The sequence below is a fragment of the Micromys minutus genome (genome assembly GCF_963924665.1).
Source record: "Micromys minutus genome assembly, chromosome: 19".
Classification (NCBI taxonomy): domain Eukaryota; kingdom Metazoa; phylum Chordata; class Mammalia; order Rodentia; family Muridae; genus Micromys; species Micromys minutus.
In genome coordinates this window covers 7703366-7723460 of record NC_137954.1, presented here as the reverse complement: position 1 = coordinate 7723460, position 20095 = coordinate 7703366, and the positions used below count along the sequence as shown (strand labels likewise).

At 37.1% G+C, this 20095-nt stretch overlaps 1 protein-coding gene across 1 annotated transcript in view; it reads left to right on the top strand.

Moving 5' to 3' along the window:
• The window catches only part of BOLL (boule homolog, RNA binding protein), a gene marked incomplete at both ends in the record, with an annotated part of 76955 nt that extends 60772 nt beyond the window's left edge, over positions 1 to 16183 (top strand). The window contains one exon of the mRNA XM_080933406.1: positions 16025 to 16183. Within this exon, the coding sequence (XP_080789532.1) occupies positions 16025 to 16183 (159 nt within the window). The remainder of the gene's footprint in view (positions 1 to 16024) is intronic.
• Positions 16184 to 20095: the final 3912 nt, after the last annotated feature.

Genomic DNA, 20095 nt, shown 5'->3' with positions numbered 1-20095 from the left:
TTAGTATTGTTTCTGCATGGTTTTCTGAATTTAAATAGTATTTAATATGTTGTGATAACATCTTCCAAATATTAGAAATACCACCAACATGATCAGTATTCTTGCTTTTTCAGATAGTTAATTAAACTATATGAATTTTTCTAATGTTTCAGATAAGAGCATAACCTCATATCCATTTGATACCAAAGTTTATATAATGTTGATCCACCACATAGAATTTCTGTAAAAGAGGGGCTCACTTCTGACATCATATACTTTTCTAGTGTATTAGTTCTCTTAGAATGCTGTCTTCCTTTTCTCACTTTTACCAATCTATACAATTACATATGATTAATTTAGTAAGACAATTATTTTCATTAAGTGTAAAATTATTTCTTATACCAAAGGAAAACTGTATAGTTCCAGGGCCAACTCATATTATAAACTTGGAAAATGGTAGAAGAGATTAATTGTTCGAAAGATAGAGGACAAGTCATATATTTCTAATCAGGAAAATTGCTGTAGTAGGACAAAAAATACCTCTTTTTATACTTATTAGAAGTTCTTTCATTGGCTTGTTAACTTTAGAACAGAAAGAGAAAGGTCTAAATACCGTCATTACCCTAATAATTCATCTGCCCCAGCCCCACAAGCATTCTGTGCTCAGCAGCAGCAGTAAAAACAGGACCAGATCCCAGACTTTTTACCATGAAACCATATGTACATTTGTCAGTCACATGGTTTTCTGAGAACAAATATCTCATGCATTAATTATTCTCAGTTTTAAAATGTAATAGACTAATAAGTCCCATAATGAAATGTCAAAAGATTTTGTTCTGTAATTTAGAAAAATTATTAACCAGTGATGTTAGAAATCTTTTTAATAGCACTATCCTTGAGAACAAAAAAGGTTACTGTTTGATTTTTAAAGTGTTAAACATGATGCTAAACAAATCCTGAACTGTTAATAAAAATTAATGATGTATTATATTGAACAAAAGATTCTGATAATAATTCATACCTACTATGTTACTTTACAGTTATATGCATACATACATATAAACATATTATGCATGTGCTCATATACACCATATATACACACATAAAGTTCATACATGTATATAGTCTTAAAGTTAGCTTTATTTTGAGAAATTAATAAAAACTTTGGATTTACTGACAATTGAGTTTTGGGTGGAGTCATTTGTCTTTCTTCTTGGCTTAGCTTGGCAAGCCAAATATAGACTGCCTCTTAGAACAGAATGAGAGGACAGAAACCCTCCTTTCATTTATTTCTATGTTTAGTATACCTTCAATCAATTTTAAAGAAAGTTTTTACTTATTCAGTGCCCATTTTGGAAAAACAATCTGAAGAAGACTTCTGAAATTCACCGTGCTAAGATGAAGTTGAAACTACAAAATTAGTGCATACAGTCAACATGACTTTGCAACTTGTTTTGCCAAAATCTCAGATACATTTAAGATAGAAAGGAATATTCAGAATTTAAAACGTTAACTTCCATCTTGACTAGGTGATTTCTTCAGACTGGAATGAAGTCACACACGAAAATCCTTTGCATATTTCCCAAGAACCATACTTGGATAATAGTAAAATTCAGAATCAAAAGCCTGGAAAGAACAATCAGGAAGCAGCAGATTCAACTTACCATATTTCAGTGTTATATTGATACTTCTAGACCTATACTTTTGACTAAAATTTATTCTGGAATATTCTAGACATAGGGCAAAGGAAGGCTGGAAAGAGCCTCAGTTAGGAGAGTGCTTCTCATGAAATCAGGAGGATCTGAGTTCAGTTCCCAGAGCAATGGGAAAAGGCTAGGCGTTATAACTCACACCTGTCATCTCAGTGCTGGAGAGGAAGATCCGCTCCCTGGGGGTCGTCAGCCAGTCAGTACAGCCTAACCAGCAATTACCAAGTCATGTTAGCAATCCTATCTCAAAAAACAAGGTACATGCCACCTGAGTTTGGCCTCCACACAGAGATGCATGCACCCACGCTCATGTGCATATAACTGCTGCACACTGACACATACAACATACCACATACCAGAGGATAGTTGTCAGTGATACTTATACTGCAGGCATGATAGTATATTCCTTTAATCCCAATATTTAGGAGGTAGAGAAAGGTGAATATCTGAGTTCAAGGCCAGCCTGGTCTACATTGAGAGTTTCAGGCCAGCCAGAGCTACATGAGACCCTATCTCAAAAATAAAACCAAATTAAAAATAATTATTATTACGTTGGTTCTGTCCCTTTCACTTCCCTATTTTCATCAGCGTGCATAGTACCTTCCTAATGTATGCTGCCAGCCTTCATCTCTACACGCTATACGCCATGTTCCGACGGTACCTGCCATGTGGTTTGACTCTGCTTCTGTGTGCATTGCAGATTCCCACCTTAGACGTTCTGCTTGTTTCTCTCAACAGTCAGAGGCTACTTAAGATTACTTAAGTTAGATTGCCAAGTTTTACACTTTTTGTTTCTGTCTGACATAATTTTGTTTTCTACTAGTCTCAAGGTTGTTTTCTGGTTCTACAAATATGAAACAGTAGACATAAATTTCTAAATAATGAAATAAGACATTGTGGTTTCCCACTCTTTTATTTTTAGACATTCTGATTAACAGTAAATTGATATAATGCCAAACTTGACTATCATCAACTAAAAATGTATAGTAATAGACTGTATAATTAGACATTTTATGTAAGATATCACTCACAAATAAGTGGTTACATATTTACATATTTATTTTTAAAACATGTAATTTTTAAAACAACTTCCCATCTATTTATTGGTCATTTACTCATATGTACTTCTTCATAAGCAGAAGGCACAATTTCATTATTTAACAATATATAACAATGATTTTTCTTAAGGAAGCCAGTATCTTAACCACAGTTTGCATTTCTATCAAAATGTTTACCTATAGAAGTAATTGTCATTTAGTATTTGTGATACTCAGTTTTGATTGTCACTTGACAGTATCTAGAATCACTGAAGACACAAATCAATGGGCGTGTCTGAGGGTTTGCCTTGGTTAACTGATGTTGTCATTGTTCAGATCTTTTATAAGAAACTATGTTGTTGAGATGCTGTGGATACAGCTTCTCTGTCACACCTTGAAAAGACAGTCTTATAGTAGTGTTGTGGTATTTAATCTCACATTGGGATTTCTACCCCACCTTTGATCATTCAGTTCCCAGATAAAAGACACACAATCTTTATATTTATAAGCCTTAATTAGCACTAAAGCCGGGCAGATATCTGTCCTTTAAGCTATTTCTCCGTCAGTAACCCCGAATTATAACTTACCATGTTCCATTTTGGCAGTTCTTAACTCCAGCTGGCCATCCCTTGTGGCTGCATCTCCTACTCACCTCACCCATGGCATCTTCCCCTCTTCCCACACTCTCTGTACCCTTCTCTGTGGTCTTCTGACCCCAAGCCTACCTCTCTTCTGCCCAGCCACTGCTGTAAGCATCGTCATTCACCAATCAGGGATAAATTGGCAGGCAAGATGATACAGCTATTTCCATGTTACATCCTGTTTTACATGTACTTTATGCTCATTGTAACTAGTAAGATTTCAGTGCATACTATCAAACCTTTAAAAAAATCAACTACTGACAAAAATAGATTCATATAGTTTTATGCCAAAATGCTTTTTAAAATCTGCACATGTATCTCTGTTTTTAAATAAAGTTGTAAGAAATTATACAGCATCACTCCTGTACACGCAGAGCCTCCCACCCCTGGGGACAGCCAGGCCAAACACTTAGCATCACAGTGCACAGCAACAGACCAAACCGTAACGGAGTAGGCATCTTGACACTCCAGCTCTTAGCATCTTTCTGCCTCTCTTCTCCACTGTGCTCTGAGCCTTCGGTGTAGGAGTCATGTTGCGGATGCACCAGAGAGAGTCGGGTACCTCAGTCACTTACTCTCTGTGGTTTGGACAGTTGTGGGTGGCTGTAATAGTCTTCACTTCACCACTGCAGAAAGGAGCTGTTTTAGTGAGGGATGAGAGCTACACTTATCTGGGTACACATATTTAGAATACAGGTAGAAATTATACTGGTTTAGGAAAGTTTCAGTAATAGATTACCCTCTATTGTACAGATCTCAGAATGAAGAGATACCCTTGAGTTCCTAAAAATACTTTGCACTTCTTCTAAATAGTATTAATACTGTTAAAGACTATGAAGACTCTAACTGGATGCATTTTGCATTATGAAATGGCCCTAAGCCTATGGGGACAAGCAGCAGATGTCAAGTTGACAAGGGGTAGGGCTGTGAATATTAATGTTGTCAACTTGATAGATCTAGAACCCCTGGAAACAAGCCTCTCAATAGTATGTCTGTGAGGGATTTTCTAAATTTGGAGTCAGTGAAGTGAGAAGATTGACTAGATGTGCACAGCAGGATATTCCATAGGCTTGTGTTCTGGAAGGAAGGAAAGAATGCAGTAGCGTTCATCTCTCTGCTCCATGGTTGTAAGCACAAGGTGACCGCCTGCTTCAAGGTCCTATCACCATGACTCCCCGCCATGACAGACTGTGTATTGGAACTGTGAACAAGATTAATGCTCTGTGCCTTAAGTATTTTGTCATAGCACCAAAACAAACAAACAAAACACCCAATTCAGTTTTTCTTATAAAGACAAATGGTCAAAGACATTTCTTTAAGTAATTTTCTTTTTATTCTTTTTTATTCATTTATTTATATAATTTACATTCTAACCACAGTTTCCTCTCCTTCCTCCCAGTCCTTCTCCCCCACCTCCACTCTTCCTCACATCTAATACTACTACTTGCTTTCTCTTCAGAAAAGAGGAGGCTGTAGCCAGGTTTTTGGCTACTTTAGGGGTTTCTGTTTTACAGCCCTTAGTCCATCCTTCCATCCCCTTATACTAGGTAGGAGAGAAAAGGGCTGGACGGTAGAAGGTGTCAGTATCATTAGGCTACTTCCTGCTGATTAGAGGCATCAAGTTCTTTGGGGCACGTTTGATCTAAACCATCAGATTTCTAACTTTTTTTTCATGTCCCTTTGCGTGATCACTTGACAAACAACCAGCAGCCACTATCACGGCTCTAGTCTTGTTATACCTTCTCAAGAGGCCCCAGAATTCCAAATGTCAAACACGTGCAGAAACTATCTGCAGCTGTCGGGATCACATCCCCTGCTAGAGTAAGAGGCAAAACAGTCACCTGCTGTTAACAATCTAAAACAGATCCATATCCCATACCTAGGATTAAAACAAAAACATATTCCCATTACCTTTCTGTTGTTGTTTTTTTTTTTTTTTTAAAGAAAGCAGAATTAATCAGTACAGGAGCCAGCCTTGGCATGTCAAGTTGTAGCAAGACCACGTGCGTCTTCTCCTATTGAGGACTGAGGAGACAGCCCAGTTAAGGGAAAGGATCCAAAGGCAGGCGATGTGGTCAGACACAGCCCCTGCTCTTGCTATTAGGAGCCCCACATGAAGACCAAGCTGCACCACTGTTGTGTGGCTCTCCTGATATGTGCACAGGGCCTATGGCAGTCCCATGCAAGCTCCCTAGTTGGCAGTTGAGTGTCTGTGAGCCCCTATGGACCAAGATTAGTTGATTCTGTGGGTTTTCTTGTGGTATCCTTAACCTTAGTTTAGACACCTAAAATCCCCTCTTGCTCCTCCTCTACTTCTTCCTCCTCCTCTTCCACAGGATTCCCGGAGCTCCACCTAATGTTTGGCTGTGGATCTCTGCATCTGGTTTCACCAGTTGTTAGGTAAATACTCTCTAATGACAATTACACTAGGCTCCTATCTACACGTGTAGTAGAATATCATTACTAGTGTCAGGCTCGCTCTCATAGCTGGACCAGGGCTCTGTCTTTACCCCTGCACATCTTTTAGGCAGGACAAATTGTAGGTTTAGTGGCTGTGTTGGTGTCCCAATCCCTCCGTTGGAAGTCTTCCCTGGTTACAGGAGATGGCCAGTTCAGGATCCACACACCCCATTGCAAGGGTCACACTCAGAGATTCTTGAGAGTTTCCATTGCCCTAAGTTTCTAGCTCATTCCAGAAATCTTGTCCCCTCAACCCCGCTTCCATTCCAGCTGTCTCTCCCAGCACCCTCTCTCTCCATCTTCCCCCAACCTGATTCCTTCTGTTACCATCTCAATCCCTACCTTACTCAGCCCCCTCCCCTGTCCACCCACAATGTCTATTTTATTGCCCCTTCTCAGTGACAGTATAACAGAAAATATATATTAACTAGAGCTATCATTATATTAATAATACCATATTATTAACAAGTAATGTGCTTTAAAGATTTTGTAACCAATTCTAAGTTTAGACAAAAATACAAGGCTAGAGTTATTCTCATTTTTAACAGGTGGGTTTTTGGAGATTTATTTTATATATTAACCTATGTTGAAAGTATCAAACAAGCAACTGATAAATCACCTCATAGATTTTGAAAATCAGAAATGTACATATTTCTAACTGAAGGAAAGTGACCAGAATCTGATTTGTAATATACAAAATTGTAATTCCTTGTTAGTATTTAGTTCTTTCCACGTCAAATACTTAACTAAGACATTACTATGTAACTAAAGTTGTTATTTGCCTGTATTGATAGGGGAAGTTCAAATAGGATCTCAGGTAGCTCACATAGGCCAAGAACTTGCTGTTTGGCTGGAAATGGCTCTGAACTCCTGATGAGTCTGCCTCCACCTCTAGAATCCTGGGATTATGGGCACACACCACCACCCCTGGATGTTTATCTCAGTGAGTTTGTAAAAGTAACAATGTGGAATGCAGTCCCTGCTCTCCTCATCCAGACTGATGCCAGGTGTCTTTGTTGGCACTGGTGTGCTTGTGAGTAGTACCATTTTCTGAGCATACCACTAGATGAAAAGGGCAGAAGGGAATACAATATGTTTTGTTTTTTGACAAGACCTGGGAAGTTATAACTTGTTTTAGAGAAAATAACCCAAAAATATAAAAGATAATTGGTTGTAGAGTTATGTGGGTTGGGGAGGATCTGGAAGATTTGGGGTTGGGGTACTGATCAGAATATATTGTATGAAAACTTTTTTCAATATAAAGAAATACCTTAACCTTTAAAATATAACAATAAAGACTTAACTCTGACTTGGAATATAATAAATCTAAAACCATATAACCAATTTAATGTATTCATTACTTTATAAATATTACTTTTTTAATTTTTATGTCATGGTTGCTTATATTGTGTAGACCTATTACAGAGAATTCAACTTCATTTATTATCTTCTAAATTATTGGAAGAAACATCCCCAAATTTTTCCTATAAAATATTTTCATATGCATCTTCCAGTTGATCTTTTTTGTTAAAAATCATTTAAACCAAATACCTTTATATACTGTGGGTGAACGTTGAACATTTTTCCTGTTTGCAAAGTGGTTTGCTCTGTTTTGTATAAAACAGACTTGCAATTAAAGTCAGTCTAAATAAGGTCTTGTGTGCCATGCTAACTACTTGCTCAGAAATAACATCCTGCCTAAGAACTTACCAAGTTTTATTATAATTATTAATCTTTGAACTATCATTGTATGAACTCAGAATTACAAAGTCTTATTTCCTCTTGAAAGTTATTGCACCTTCATTGATGAGCAGCAGATGTGACTTGATTTTCATTATCTTCATAGAGATCAAGGCCCTGGGGTTAAAGAGATAGCTCAGCAGTTAAGGCACTTATTACTCTTACAGAGGACCCAAGTTTTTCCCAGCATTATATTAGGCAACTCACAACTGTTAAGTCTAGCTCAAGGAAATCTGGCCCTGTCTTCTGCTTTTGTGGACACGGCCTACACATGGTGCATATAAAGACAAACAAGAACACGTATATACATGTATGTGTGATGGCTGGATTAAAATGGACCCTGTAGGCTCATAGAGAGTGGCACTGTTACTGTTAAGAGGTGCGGCCTTGCTGGAGCAGGGCTGGCCCTGTTGGAGGAAGTGTGTCACTAGGGGTGGGCTTTCAGGTTTCAGAAGCTCAAGCCAAGCCCAGTGTCACTCTCTCTTCCTGCTGCCTGTGGATCCAGACATAGAACTCAAAACTACCTGTCCAGCATTATGTCTGCCTGCATGCCGCCACGTTCCCTGCCATGCTGACGATGGACTGAACCTCTGAACTGTGAGCCTGCCCCAATTCAGTGTTTCCTTCATAAGAGTTGGTGGCCATGATGTATTGTTACAGCAATAAAAACCATAAGACAACATATATGAAAAACAATTATTTTATTTTGTGTGAATGGGTGTTTTGCCTGCATGTATGTTTGTGTATCACATGCCTGACTTGCATTTCCTGGAACTATGGTTGGAGACAGTTGAGTGCTGCAATGTCATTGCTGTGAATTGAACGTGGGTCCTCTGCAAGAGCAGTCTATGCTGTTAACCGCTGGGCTATTGCTCTGGCCTCAAGAGGAAGTCAATTTTAATAACAAAAGAAAGGAGACCATCTACCTCTGGACAAGACCCTGTGAAGTCCAGCTTCTCAAGCCCTTGTAGTCACTAGTAGGTTGTTCATGCTTATTTCAGAGCTTTGTTTTAATTTTGGTTTATTAGGGATTTTGTTTATATTTTTGTTTTTGAAACAATCTCATGCAGCTTAGGTTGGCCACAAACATAGCCAGGGTTGGCCTTGAACTTCTGATCCTCCTGTTTCTACCTTCTGAATACTAGAATTACAGTTGTGTGACACACACCCAACTTCATGAGATGCTGGGGACTGGACCCAAGGTCTCGTCTCTCTACACACTACCACCTGGGCTGCGTCCACCGGCCTCAGGTGCTGACTGTTTGTGCTACTCATACGTTAGTCAGACGGCATGAGCAAGAGAGGGAGCAGCAAAGATAACTAAAATCGTCTCGTTTTTATTTTCCGCATTAATAAACTTAAATCACCTTTCAAAGACTACTTTTCAAAGGTGAAGTGCTAGAAATATAGGTGCATATTACAAACTATGGGGGTTTTATATGTGCATATTCAATCAACTGTAGATAAAAATATTTAATTGTATTTGTATTGAACATGAACTGATACTTTTTCTTGATATTCCCTAAAATTTTTATTTAAAATATTTTATTTTAATAACTATTTATTTAAAATAAACTATTTTATTAATATTTATATAATATTTACATTGTATTAAATATTAAAGTAATCTACAGATAGTTTAAGTATATGTTATATGTGCAAATTACATGCAAGTACTGTACCTTTTATATAAGGGACTTAATTAGCAACCAGTTGGTTTTTTTCCTAGGGCCCTAAAAAACCCAATCTCTTATGAATTCTGAGGGATGCCTATAAATTAGACCCCAAAGCTGTCATCTGAAAGGAGATTGAGCTCCAAAGGCTAAATTTAGACTTTTCTATGACTTAATTCATTATTTGCATTCTTACCGTGGCTTAACCGTGACTGACATGTTTAGGTGAAAGCCCCTTTCCCTGCTATAACCTGAAACTGGAGAATCATTGCATTTATGAAATCCAGTTCTAGTGTCTTTTACTATTCATGAAAACACTGAACCAGTCTTACAATACCAGGGTTGCTTTTCCTTTGAGAGGGTAAACGTTTTATTCCTGCATAAGCATGAGTAGCAAGCAGGCCCACCAGGCAGAGCTTTGTTCTGTTTATTGAAAATAGATTTTTTCAGATAATATGTTCAGATTATGGCTTTCCTCCCAGATTTCCCTACCTCTCCATCCATCCAAATCCGCATCCTTTCTTGCTCTTCTCATTAAAAAACAAGTATCTAAAATAAATAATAATGACATAAAAATCAAATAAATTTGAAAAGTATAAGACAAAACAAACAAACAGAAAAATAAAGAGCCAAAGAAGAAGCACAAGAAACAGATATAGACACAGAAAGACACACATTGACAAACACAGAAATCCCATAAAAACATGAATCAGAAGTCATAATATGTAGCAATTAATTATTAAAAAATCCTGGCACGAGGTTTATACCCATTTTAGACCCTTTATGTTTCTGGAAGAAAGACATACACTCTGCCTTTATGTTGTGATATGCCTTAAACAGCACAATAGCTGGGCTCCCTGAACTCCATGCTCTTAGAATCCACATCCCACCCAGAATTCCAAGTTACTTAGTAATTTCTGTGTTCCATCTTGGTTGCTCTTAACTCCAATTAGCAGCCCTGTGGGCCATGTTCACTCGGCCCAACGGCCATGATGACTCTTCTATTCTAGCTTCTCTATCCCATAACCACTCTGCCTCTCTCCCCTCTGTAGGTCCCTAGCCCAGGAAACCTAGCCCCACAGACACACCTATCTCTTTTCTCCCCAGCTATTGGCTGCTGACATCTTTATTTACCAATCAGAATTAACTGGGGACAGGTTCCCAGAAGCTACATGCAAACTCCAGACCTTGAGGGCCAACACCAAGCATGACAGTAAACTGCAAAAGACAAAAGCTCAACATATTTATAAGCAGAAGCCCTGAGGAAGGGAGAAAAGTTTAAAAAAAAAAAAAAAAAAAAAGCCCAGACAAGCAGTTTGAGATAAAAATCGCTCCAGAAATACTTGAGTTCATTTTTCTTAGCCATCATCTCTTGGCAGTGTAAGGATGGGTTCCATCTCATAGATGGGCCTTAAATTCAAACAGATACTGGGTGGTTAGTACCACTACTGGGTGGTTAGGTCACCACTGAACTAGCATAATTTGCATGCAGGCCAACCATTGTAGATCAGATGTTTTGTAGCTGGGTTGTTTTTATCTTTCTCTTTGGTAGTGTGCAGAGTACCTTACCGTACCCTGAACAATAGTCAGTAGGGCTAAATGCTCTAAACCGGCATGAGCTGGACTTCTCCCTGTTCACAGAGTTTTGTAGCTGTCATCCTCAACAGTTGGGCTTTGACATCAGTTTGTGGAGACTTTCCAATCGCCTTGGCAATAGCCTGAGTTTTGTGGAGGCTCCCAGAGAGCGCCGTTGGCCCGCAACTTGATTGATAACCCAGTCCCAGAACTAGTCTTTATTTGACAAGAAAAGATGTCCAGATGAGCCTCTAACTCCCCCACACCCTGTAATCTGGAAATTTGATTTAGATCACCTTCATACATGTATATACTTTAGGAAGCTTCCACACAACTACTGAGACGGCCCTGAAGTTTAGCTCTCACTCCTTCTTCCCTCCTTATTCCATCCTCCCAGTCATGTTTTTAATGACTAAGTAATGTTCCATGGTGCAACTATGTTTTCTTTATGCGGTCGTTAGTTCGATGACATTTAAGGAGTCTCCGAGTTCTGGCTGTTATGGATAGAACAGTAATGAATGAACATGACTGAGGAAGTATCTCGTAGTAGGATGTAGTGTCAGACACAGTGGGTATGTGACCAAGTGGTAAAGCTGGATCTTGAAGTAAACTGAGTCCTCTCTTACTAAGAAATTGCCAAATTGATTTCCATGGTGTCTGTGCAAGTTTGCACCCCACCAGCTATGGATGAGTGTTCTCATGTGTGGATGAGTGTTCTCATGTATGGATGAGTGTTCTCACGTGTGGATGAGTGTTCTCATGTGTGGATGAGTGTTCTCATGTGTGGATGAGTGTTCTAGTGTGTGGATGAGTGTTCTCGTGTATGGATGAGTGTTCTCGTGTGTGGATGAGTGTTCTAGTGTGTGGATGAGTGTTCTCATGTGTGGATGAGTGTTCTCATGTGTGGATGAGTGTTCTCGTGTGTGCATGAGTGTTCTCATGTATGGATGAGTGTTCTCAGAAGCAATAGCTGCCATGTATTTTATTGATCTTGCCAACAGGGTTTTTAGTCATAAAGCAAAGAGGACCTGTGCCTCACTCTGAGTGGTCAAAGTTTGGCCTCACGTTCTTACACAATTTGCTAACCGAAAGCAGCATGTTTGATAAGCAAATTGCAACTTTTTTTAAACCTTCTTTTTGTTTTGTTTTAATAATGAGTTTTAATATGTCTGTGAGTGTCGTGCCTGCACATGGTCATGTGCACCAATTGTATGCTTGGTGCCAACAGAAGTCAGGAGAGGGCATAGGATTCCACTCAGACTACAATTACAGATATTTATGAGTTGCCATGTGGGTGCTGGAAAATAATCTCTAGTCCTATGGAAGAGCAGCCAGTACTCTTTAACGGTTGAGCAATCTCTCCAGCCCTGAACATTTTTTGTTGTAATTTGGTTTTGGTTTTTTGAGATAGTGTCTTTCTATGTAGCCCTGGCTATCCTAGCACTCACATGCAGACTAGGCTGGTCTCAAACTCATAGAGCTTTGCCTGCCTCTGCCTCCTGAGTTCTGGAGTTAAAGGTGTGCCACCACCACATCCGGCCCAGAGTGCAACTTTTGAAATCAGGATGCAACCGTAAGCACATGCTTTGATCTTAAGATAATGGTGATGATGGAGGGGGATGATAAAAGTTTACAAATTTCTTCATTTTACATTTTTATTGAAAATTTCATATATACATGTAATGTGTTTTGATTAAATCCACCCCCATTCCATCGCATCCAGTTTGCTCCCTATCCTAACCACCATTTTTATCCCAATCTCATATGCTGTTTTTCTTTAACCTACTGAGTACATGTCCATGTATGTAGGACCATCTACTGGAACACACGTAGCCTCTCGGGAGCCATATCCCTGAAGAAAACTCCTGTCCCACCTCCTGTAGCCATAAGGTGTTCATAGCATCTCAGTGGAACTGGATGACTTGATCTTGGGAAGGTCTCAGGCATGCAGGCACAGCCACTGTGAGTTCACATGTGCAGTGATCTTGAGCAGCACACAGTGTCACTGCAGACACTCCCTGCCTCTTCCACTTGCAGACTTTCTGCCACCTCTGTCTAAGGGAGAGCGCACAGTACTCATCCCATTAAAAACTGAGAACATTAGAGTCTCTTATTCTCTGTGCACTAACCCATTGTAGGTCTCTATTAATTTCCATCCACTGCAAAAAGAATCTTCTCTGATGATGGTTGAGAGATGCACCTCCTGTCCTTATAGCTAGGGATATAAGGATAACTTAGAAGGGTGGTTTGCTACTATGTCTAATTGCTAGAATACAATTAGGTTCTCCCTCAGGGCCTGTGACCAAGTCACAAGTTTATGGTCTAGTTAACTACACATGAGGGTTTGGGGGCAGTTTACATGTACACATGAGCAAGTGCACACACTACAGTACACATGTGATAGTTACAGGACAACTTGCTAGGGATTCAACTGAAAATTGTTAGCAGCAAGCACCTCTACCCGAAGTTACCAGTCTTAAACTCTGGTAATGGGCTATGAGGATAGTGCAGCAGTTAAAGCCATGTGAAGACTGGAGTTCAGATCTGGATTGACTGAGAGGTCTCAGTGAGTGAGGTTTCAGGGGAGAGATTAAGGATGATTCTCTAGATCAACCTGAAGTCAGCTAGCACACATCTGCACACGTGTGTATCCACCCACACACATACATATACAACGCACATGAAAATTGAAAGACAAAAACTTTCTGGTAATGTAACATGCTCACTAAATTTGCTGAACCATTATTATATGCTTCTACTTTAAAAGTTCATGATACTCTGTGTAAATAATTAGTAATTTTGTTGATGGCATACTGTAAAATCATGCTTGCTTATCATTTCAAGGCAAGAATAGGACCTACAATTTATAAGCACTTCATACAAATTACCCTTTTGTCCACTCAATACTTTTGTGAGATAATCAGACAGTTTTCTGTAAAAGAACTGAAGCTCATACAGGTTCAGGAAATCGCCCAACGTGGCGTAACTAGAAGTGGTAGAAATACTAATTGCTAAGAAATAATCACTATGAGGGGATTAATCTTTGGAAAATAGGGCAGGGTCAAAGAACAATCCAGAAATAACACAGTACTTTTGAGACATTCTATCCACGAATTAGGAACCATCTTTCATTTAATCAGTAAAATCTGTCTATTCTGATTTCTTAAGGATATGGGAGTCTAATCAAAAATGTGTAAATCCTAAAATAGAGAGTAAATCATGAGAAACACAAATCTGCTTCCACATGCTTTTATCAAGCAACCTAAGTATACAAACCAGATTCTTAACCAAAGAGTGGCAATATGGTTACTCTAGAACTTTTTAGATTACACTTAAAAGTAATATTGTTCATGTTAGCATTCTGGAAAATATAAGAAACACATGGTAAGAAACAAGAGCATCTAGGGTATCCCAGAAAAGCTATAGCTTTCACACAGCAAAAGGTAGTATAGACTATGCCATCCAGTCTTGGGAACATAGCACATCTCAAAATGCCTCTGAAACAAAATCCATCACCAAAACATCTGTTCCTTCTTCCTCTCCAGTTTTTGCTAATAGCTATAGCGTAGGCATTAATTAGTCTTTGTATATAATGCCTCTGTTTAGTCTAGTTTTCTTAGCTCTATATTGAACTACATCTCCAGCTCTGCTAGTTGGGAACAGTTAGAGATAGATAGGGAGGTACAGATCATTCCTTTTCAATTTTTTATTATTTTTAATTTTGTGTACTTGTACATGTGTGTATGGTTATGTACATGTGAGTGCAGGTACCTGCAGAGGCCAGAAGTGCCAGACCCCTGGAGCTGAAGATGCAGATGGTTGTGGGCCACCTAAGATGAGTGCCAGGAATCAAACCCATATCCACTAGAAGAGCAGTACAAGCTTCTAGCCACTGAGCTATCTCTGTGGCCCCAAATTTGATATATTTCTAAGATAATGGTCATTATCATAATTATCTTATGGTCCTCTTAACTGAAAAATTTGTTTAAAAAAAAGTCTGAAACTATATCCTGATGTCATTGGAGTAAATTGTCTTGTAATATTCATTTGTAAGGTTTCTTTAGTTTATGATTATTATAATACATTGTAACATTCTTTTCAAGTTGGAAGACTATTTTGTAACATCACAAAGTATCTTAAAGTGCTATTAGTAAACTATAATTGCACAATTAAAGCATGTTTAACCCAGATCTGTTATTACACTCTAAAACTAACCCATGAGTCTCCAGTTACTTGCTATCTCTTTACTAGTAGATATGCTGCAAGTTCTAGTTGATCAGGAGAGTGCACTATATTGCCATAGCATAGAATTTGAAACATAGTTCAGTTTCCCTTTAGAGAAGTCTTTCTTTTTAATCTTAGAAATTTTATCTATATCCTTTAGTTGCATATTATAGTCAGATGCAGTTGATTTAATTTAGGTGCCACTTCAAAAGTTTTATTTAGTATAGCACAGACACTACCTCCTTGATGGCTTTATTTAATCATAACATTGAACTCACATCATTTGGTGAGAACGACTGATAAGATTTCTAGGCAACAGCATTTGCCTCCCCTCGATGCACTAAAGAAGGCATTTAGCATGTAAGATTCCTTAGTATATTTTCCTATTTTCAGTGTCTTAAGCAGGGGAATATCTCTGCCATTCTTTTTATTTTGCAGTAGATCAAATAAAAGTTACTAGTTGGAACAAAACTTAAGTCACTAAATGATTTGCCTAACAGTAAGACAATGTTTATCTATTTAGTATATTAATAATCTGCTGATTTTTCTCTTGACAGTACTTTCTTATTCATAAGACCTAATTCTAATCTTATACATAAGTACATACTGTTTTTAAACAAAAAATAAATTTAACCAAAGTTTAGGGATGATCTAATGAAAGTATAATGTAATTTAGAAATCTCATTGACTATGGCAATTCTCGGATCCTTTATATGTCATTTCTTTCCATAGATGCCTTGCTGGACAGTAGTTATTACGGAGTTAGCCTACTCCTCAGACACTTCCTGAGGACACATCACTCAGAACCCCATGTAGCTCAGTGGTTGACCAGGCTTGACTCGCACACACAGGCTTAGTGAGATCCCCAAGGCTGTCTTAAAAAAAGCATCCAGACCCAGTCAATCTTGTTTTTCTAATCTTTCCCATAAGTAATTATAACAATTCAAGTGCATGAAAACCCTAATTTTCTTTAAATCTCTTACTAGGAACCAAGGTTACATTCTGTGAGAAGAAGCTTTTCTCAGCCTTCATCTGTGGGTTTGAACCCTCGATACTCTCGAAGCCCACACTTTCATCCTAGAAAAGATCTCAGAGCAGAGGACTCAGTTTCCACTCCACCTTCCTGTACTGACTTTGTTAAGTAGACGCTTGGAGAAGCGCTTTGTCCAGAAATAGAAAATGACTAGGCCCCTATGTGGTCTAGAAACAAATGGGTTTGGGATATGCTTAAGGTTAAATGTTTTTGCTTTTTTTTTTAAAGAGAATTCTGAAATCTTAGTACCCAAAACATTGGAAATGCAGAGTTAAATCATGGTTTCCTTTATTAACTCCAACACTTACGTATATAGAGCTATAAGCCATAACCAGACAGGCCATCATCCGGCTGGTTAACCAGCGTGACCATCACACATAACCACTTACAAACATCTTTGATGTTTACATTTTCACTTTTACTCCAGAAAGTTCATATTTTACACAAATCTGTAGCATATATACAGAGTACATCCCAGCAGACATTTTTGTCTATGATGTAATTTAAGCAAACACCATCTTGTTAGGGAGACGATGTGCTGTTCTAGTTTCCACATTAACTCCAGTTTGACTACATCTGTGTTCATGTGTGTTTTACCTATAGTAAGTGGTTCTGATAAAACAAAATCTCAGACTCTACTTACATTACAAATGTGTTACAAAAATATCCATAAATCTATCACATTTTAACCACTTATTGTATATGGTTACTGTGGCCAAAGTGAAACTTAAAGTCTTGAAAGATCATCTATTTGTGGTCCTTTGCTGTCATTTATACATGAAGTAGAATTGCTCATAGGGCATAGCATCTTAGGGATTATAATTCATAATTACATCATGTCAGATTTGATACTGTCAGTATTTTTATCTTTCATTCATTCGGTTCTTCATGAGGCTGATAGGCTTTTAAAACATTAGCATTTTCCCATGACACAGTTTTATTTTTAAATGCAAAGAAGTTATGATTGCCTGCTGTTGTAGAATGAGAGAAGTTTCTAACAATTAAAAAATATGCCACAATAATTAGAATTTTAACATTAAAAAATAACTACTATCTTTTAAGTCAATGCCTTCTATTTACCAAATCTTGTGACTTCTGTAAAAAAAAAAAAAAAATATTACTCCTTTGACAGAAAAGCTTGAGTTAGTAAAAACAATAGTTCCATAAATCAGCAATATTTCAATTGACTGTGAAAGTTTATTTTAGACTTTAATAAAATTTAATAGCACAGTGCTTCTAGGTAATACTAGAACGTCAGTATTTTAAATTTACATCTACTCCCAAGGATTAATACTGTCTTATACTTCTTCTGGGAAAGAGCTGGAATTATAAACTTAAGAAGTTCTTACAATATCTGAAAAGAGATCCCCAAATAAAGAGATCCCCAAATAACTTGATTTTTTTATTCTGTCTCATAAAGGATGATGACTACACTCATGGGTGTACGTATATATTTAGGGTATGTGATCCTAATATTTGGGGGCTAAAATACATGTCTGTGAATAAAATGTAATAGCAGTGTTATTAGAAAGTATCTTCATATATCCTAAGGCCATTCGATCTGCTTAAAAGTATTTTCTTTTGCTAGAGTTACTTTGAAAGTAACATTATATGTAATGTTATATGAAAGTAACATGCTGTATGTAATCTGTTACCAGAGCCCTGGCCAAAATATCATGAAACTATATTTGATGTTCACCTTACCTGTTTTCAGTATACATTTTAATCCCATATTTATTATTCAGGCTTAGTCAATGACTGACAGGCATTTCTAAAACCTTTATAAATTCCAAGAGTCTGAGAGTAATTGTATTTTGCATTTAAAGGAAAACTTAAGAGTTTTTGTTACCTAGTTTAGTTCAGGCAATTATGCTCTCTCTTAAAATATACTGTACTCCCACATTTTCATTCATTTCTGTAAAGGCTATATATTACTACACTTGTCTCTGTAGGCTGTAAAGTATTAAATGGAGATAACATGGAAATATATGATGGTGATCCCTCAAAGGACACTGCTCTGCTTCAGCGGAGATACCTTGTTCCTATTCTGACAAATGTATCAAAAAGAATCTTAACAACTATAACTATCAGTGTTTTAAGCTGTCAGTTTCTAAGATCTTTTTATAACCTATCTTCCACAGCCTCACCTTAGTTCTGAAAAAACACTAGCAGTAAAAGGAAATGTCTAATCAGAATAAAAATGACTGCTGAAATGCATCCTTTCTCCTTGGCCCTTTGGGGATAAAAAATAACTTTAAAGTATCTGTTAACAATTTGAGATTAGATTTAATACAATGTGTTTTTTTGCTAATCAATATTAGGATCTTTGTTTCAGCACCAAGATAAACACATCTACAGAGTTTATACCCATAACATTTTTAATAACATAAAAAAGTATGCAGATAGATTTTTTAAAAGATACTTGTACACATAAATGTCTCTGCCCTCTGTAAAAAGCTCGGTGCTGATTAGTATAGTAGTGGTAGTATTCTGCTCAGACTATTGCAAACTGTGAAAACTTTTAATTAAAATAACATTTACTATCCTGATGTTAATTAAAAGAAAAATGAAAATAAACTCAGCAAAAATTCCATGTTTACAGGGGAGTGTTTAAGCCCATGTCCTGGCTACATATATAATCTTTACAGAATTTGTTTTAAACTGTTGAGCTCAGATATACACACCTCTAAATGCTGAATATTTAAATGTCTACCTCAACAAAGTTACCAATGATGGTTTCTGATAATTTGGTTTAACCTGACTAACCCCCCCCCCCTTCTTATCACTTGGTTTTAAGGAGCAAGTTTTCACTATGACTCCTGTCTGTCCATCTGAAATCATAGTGGTTTCCTAATAAATTACACTGGGCTACAGCTATACATTTCTACAGTCTGTTCATGTCAGTTAATAGCTTCTATATGATTTCCATGAATTACCCAAAAAAAAGTATGTTCTCTTAGACTAGGAAACTAATTTATGACATCAGTTACATCCAAATATATTTTACTCAAAATTTGGTGTGACTTATATTATAGAGACTGAGTTTGTGTGAACTAGTTTAGTTTGTCTAACTAAAAAAAAATTCCCTTGAGCACTAAGCAATCACTTTTATATTTTATACTAGGTCAAAACAATGTCACAATGTTAAAAATGTTTCCTTTGCATCCAAATAAAAATCCCTAAAATAGCATGAAAATCCAACCAACCATTTCCAACCAGTAACTGGTGTATAAAGGTGTTCTGTCAACAGGCCATTCATGATCTACTGTGCATTTTTTGAAAAACCTAACATCATGCCTTGCCAACCAAGGTCTGTCTGCATTCAAATAAGACCCTAAAAAATTATTATAAACTCAAAATTAACATGTGTTCCTAGTTAACAAGGATACTAAAACATTTGATTTCTTAAAATATATTTTACATGAGAGCTGAAATCTATATAAAAATGGTTTCAGCCTATTTCCTTGAAGTGAACTCAAATCTAACAAAACAGCTATATCCCTTTAAAAATGTAAAATTGTACTCGGTATTTCTTTGTGCAGTTCACAATAGCTACTAGTTTAAAGAGATGAGAATGTACTGACTATGCTATGAAATAAAATTTATCAAGAATTATCCAGTATGTGGCATTTAAGTAATAGGTAATAACCATCGCCAAAGGACCTGGTTTCTGCAATCTTTTTAGGAAAGATGTCCTAGAATTTAAACTGTTATTAAGTAAATAGTTTTTATTAATATGTTCATTTGTTTTAAACTGTATGTATGAAATAAAGTTTCACTGTTTTTGGCCTCTAGTAAATTCTCTAGCTTTGTTACTATAATAGTTAATTAATAAACTTGAATATTTATTTTATATTCATGTGTAAAGTGTTGTGAAAATGTCATTTCAAAGATGTTTATTTGCCTTGTGACTTTATGGCAAGATACTTCTTTTTAACAGATTCTTAAATTTACTCTATATATGACTCCTTTTTCACCCAAGGCATTTTTATATGACTCTAGGGTATACATAGGAAAGTATATA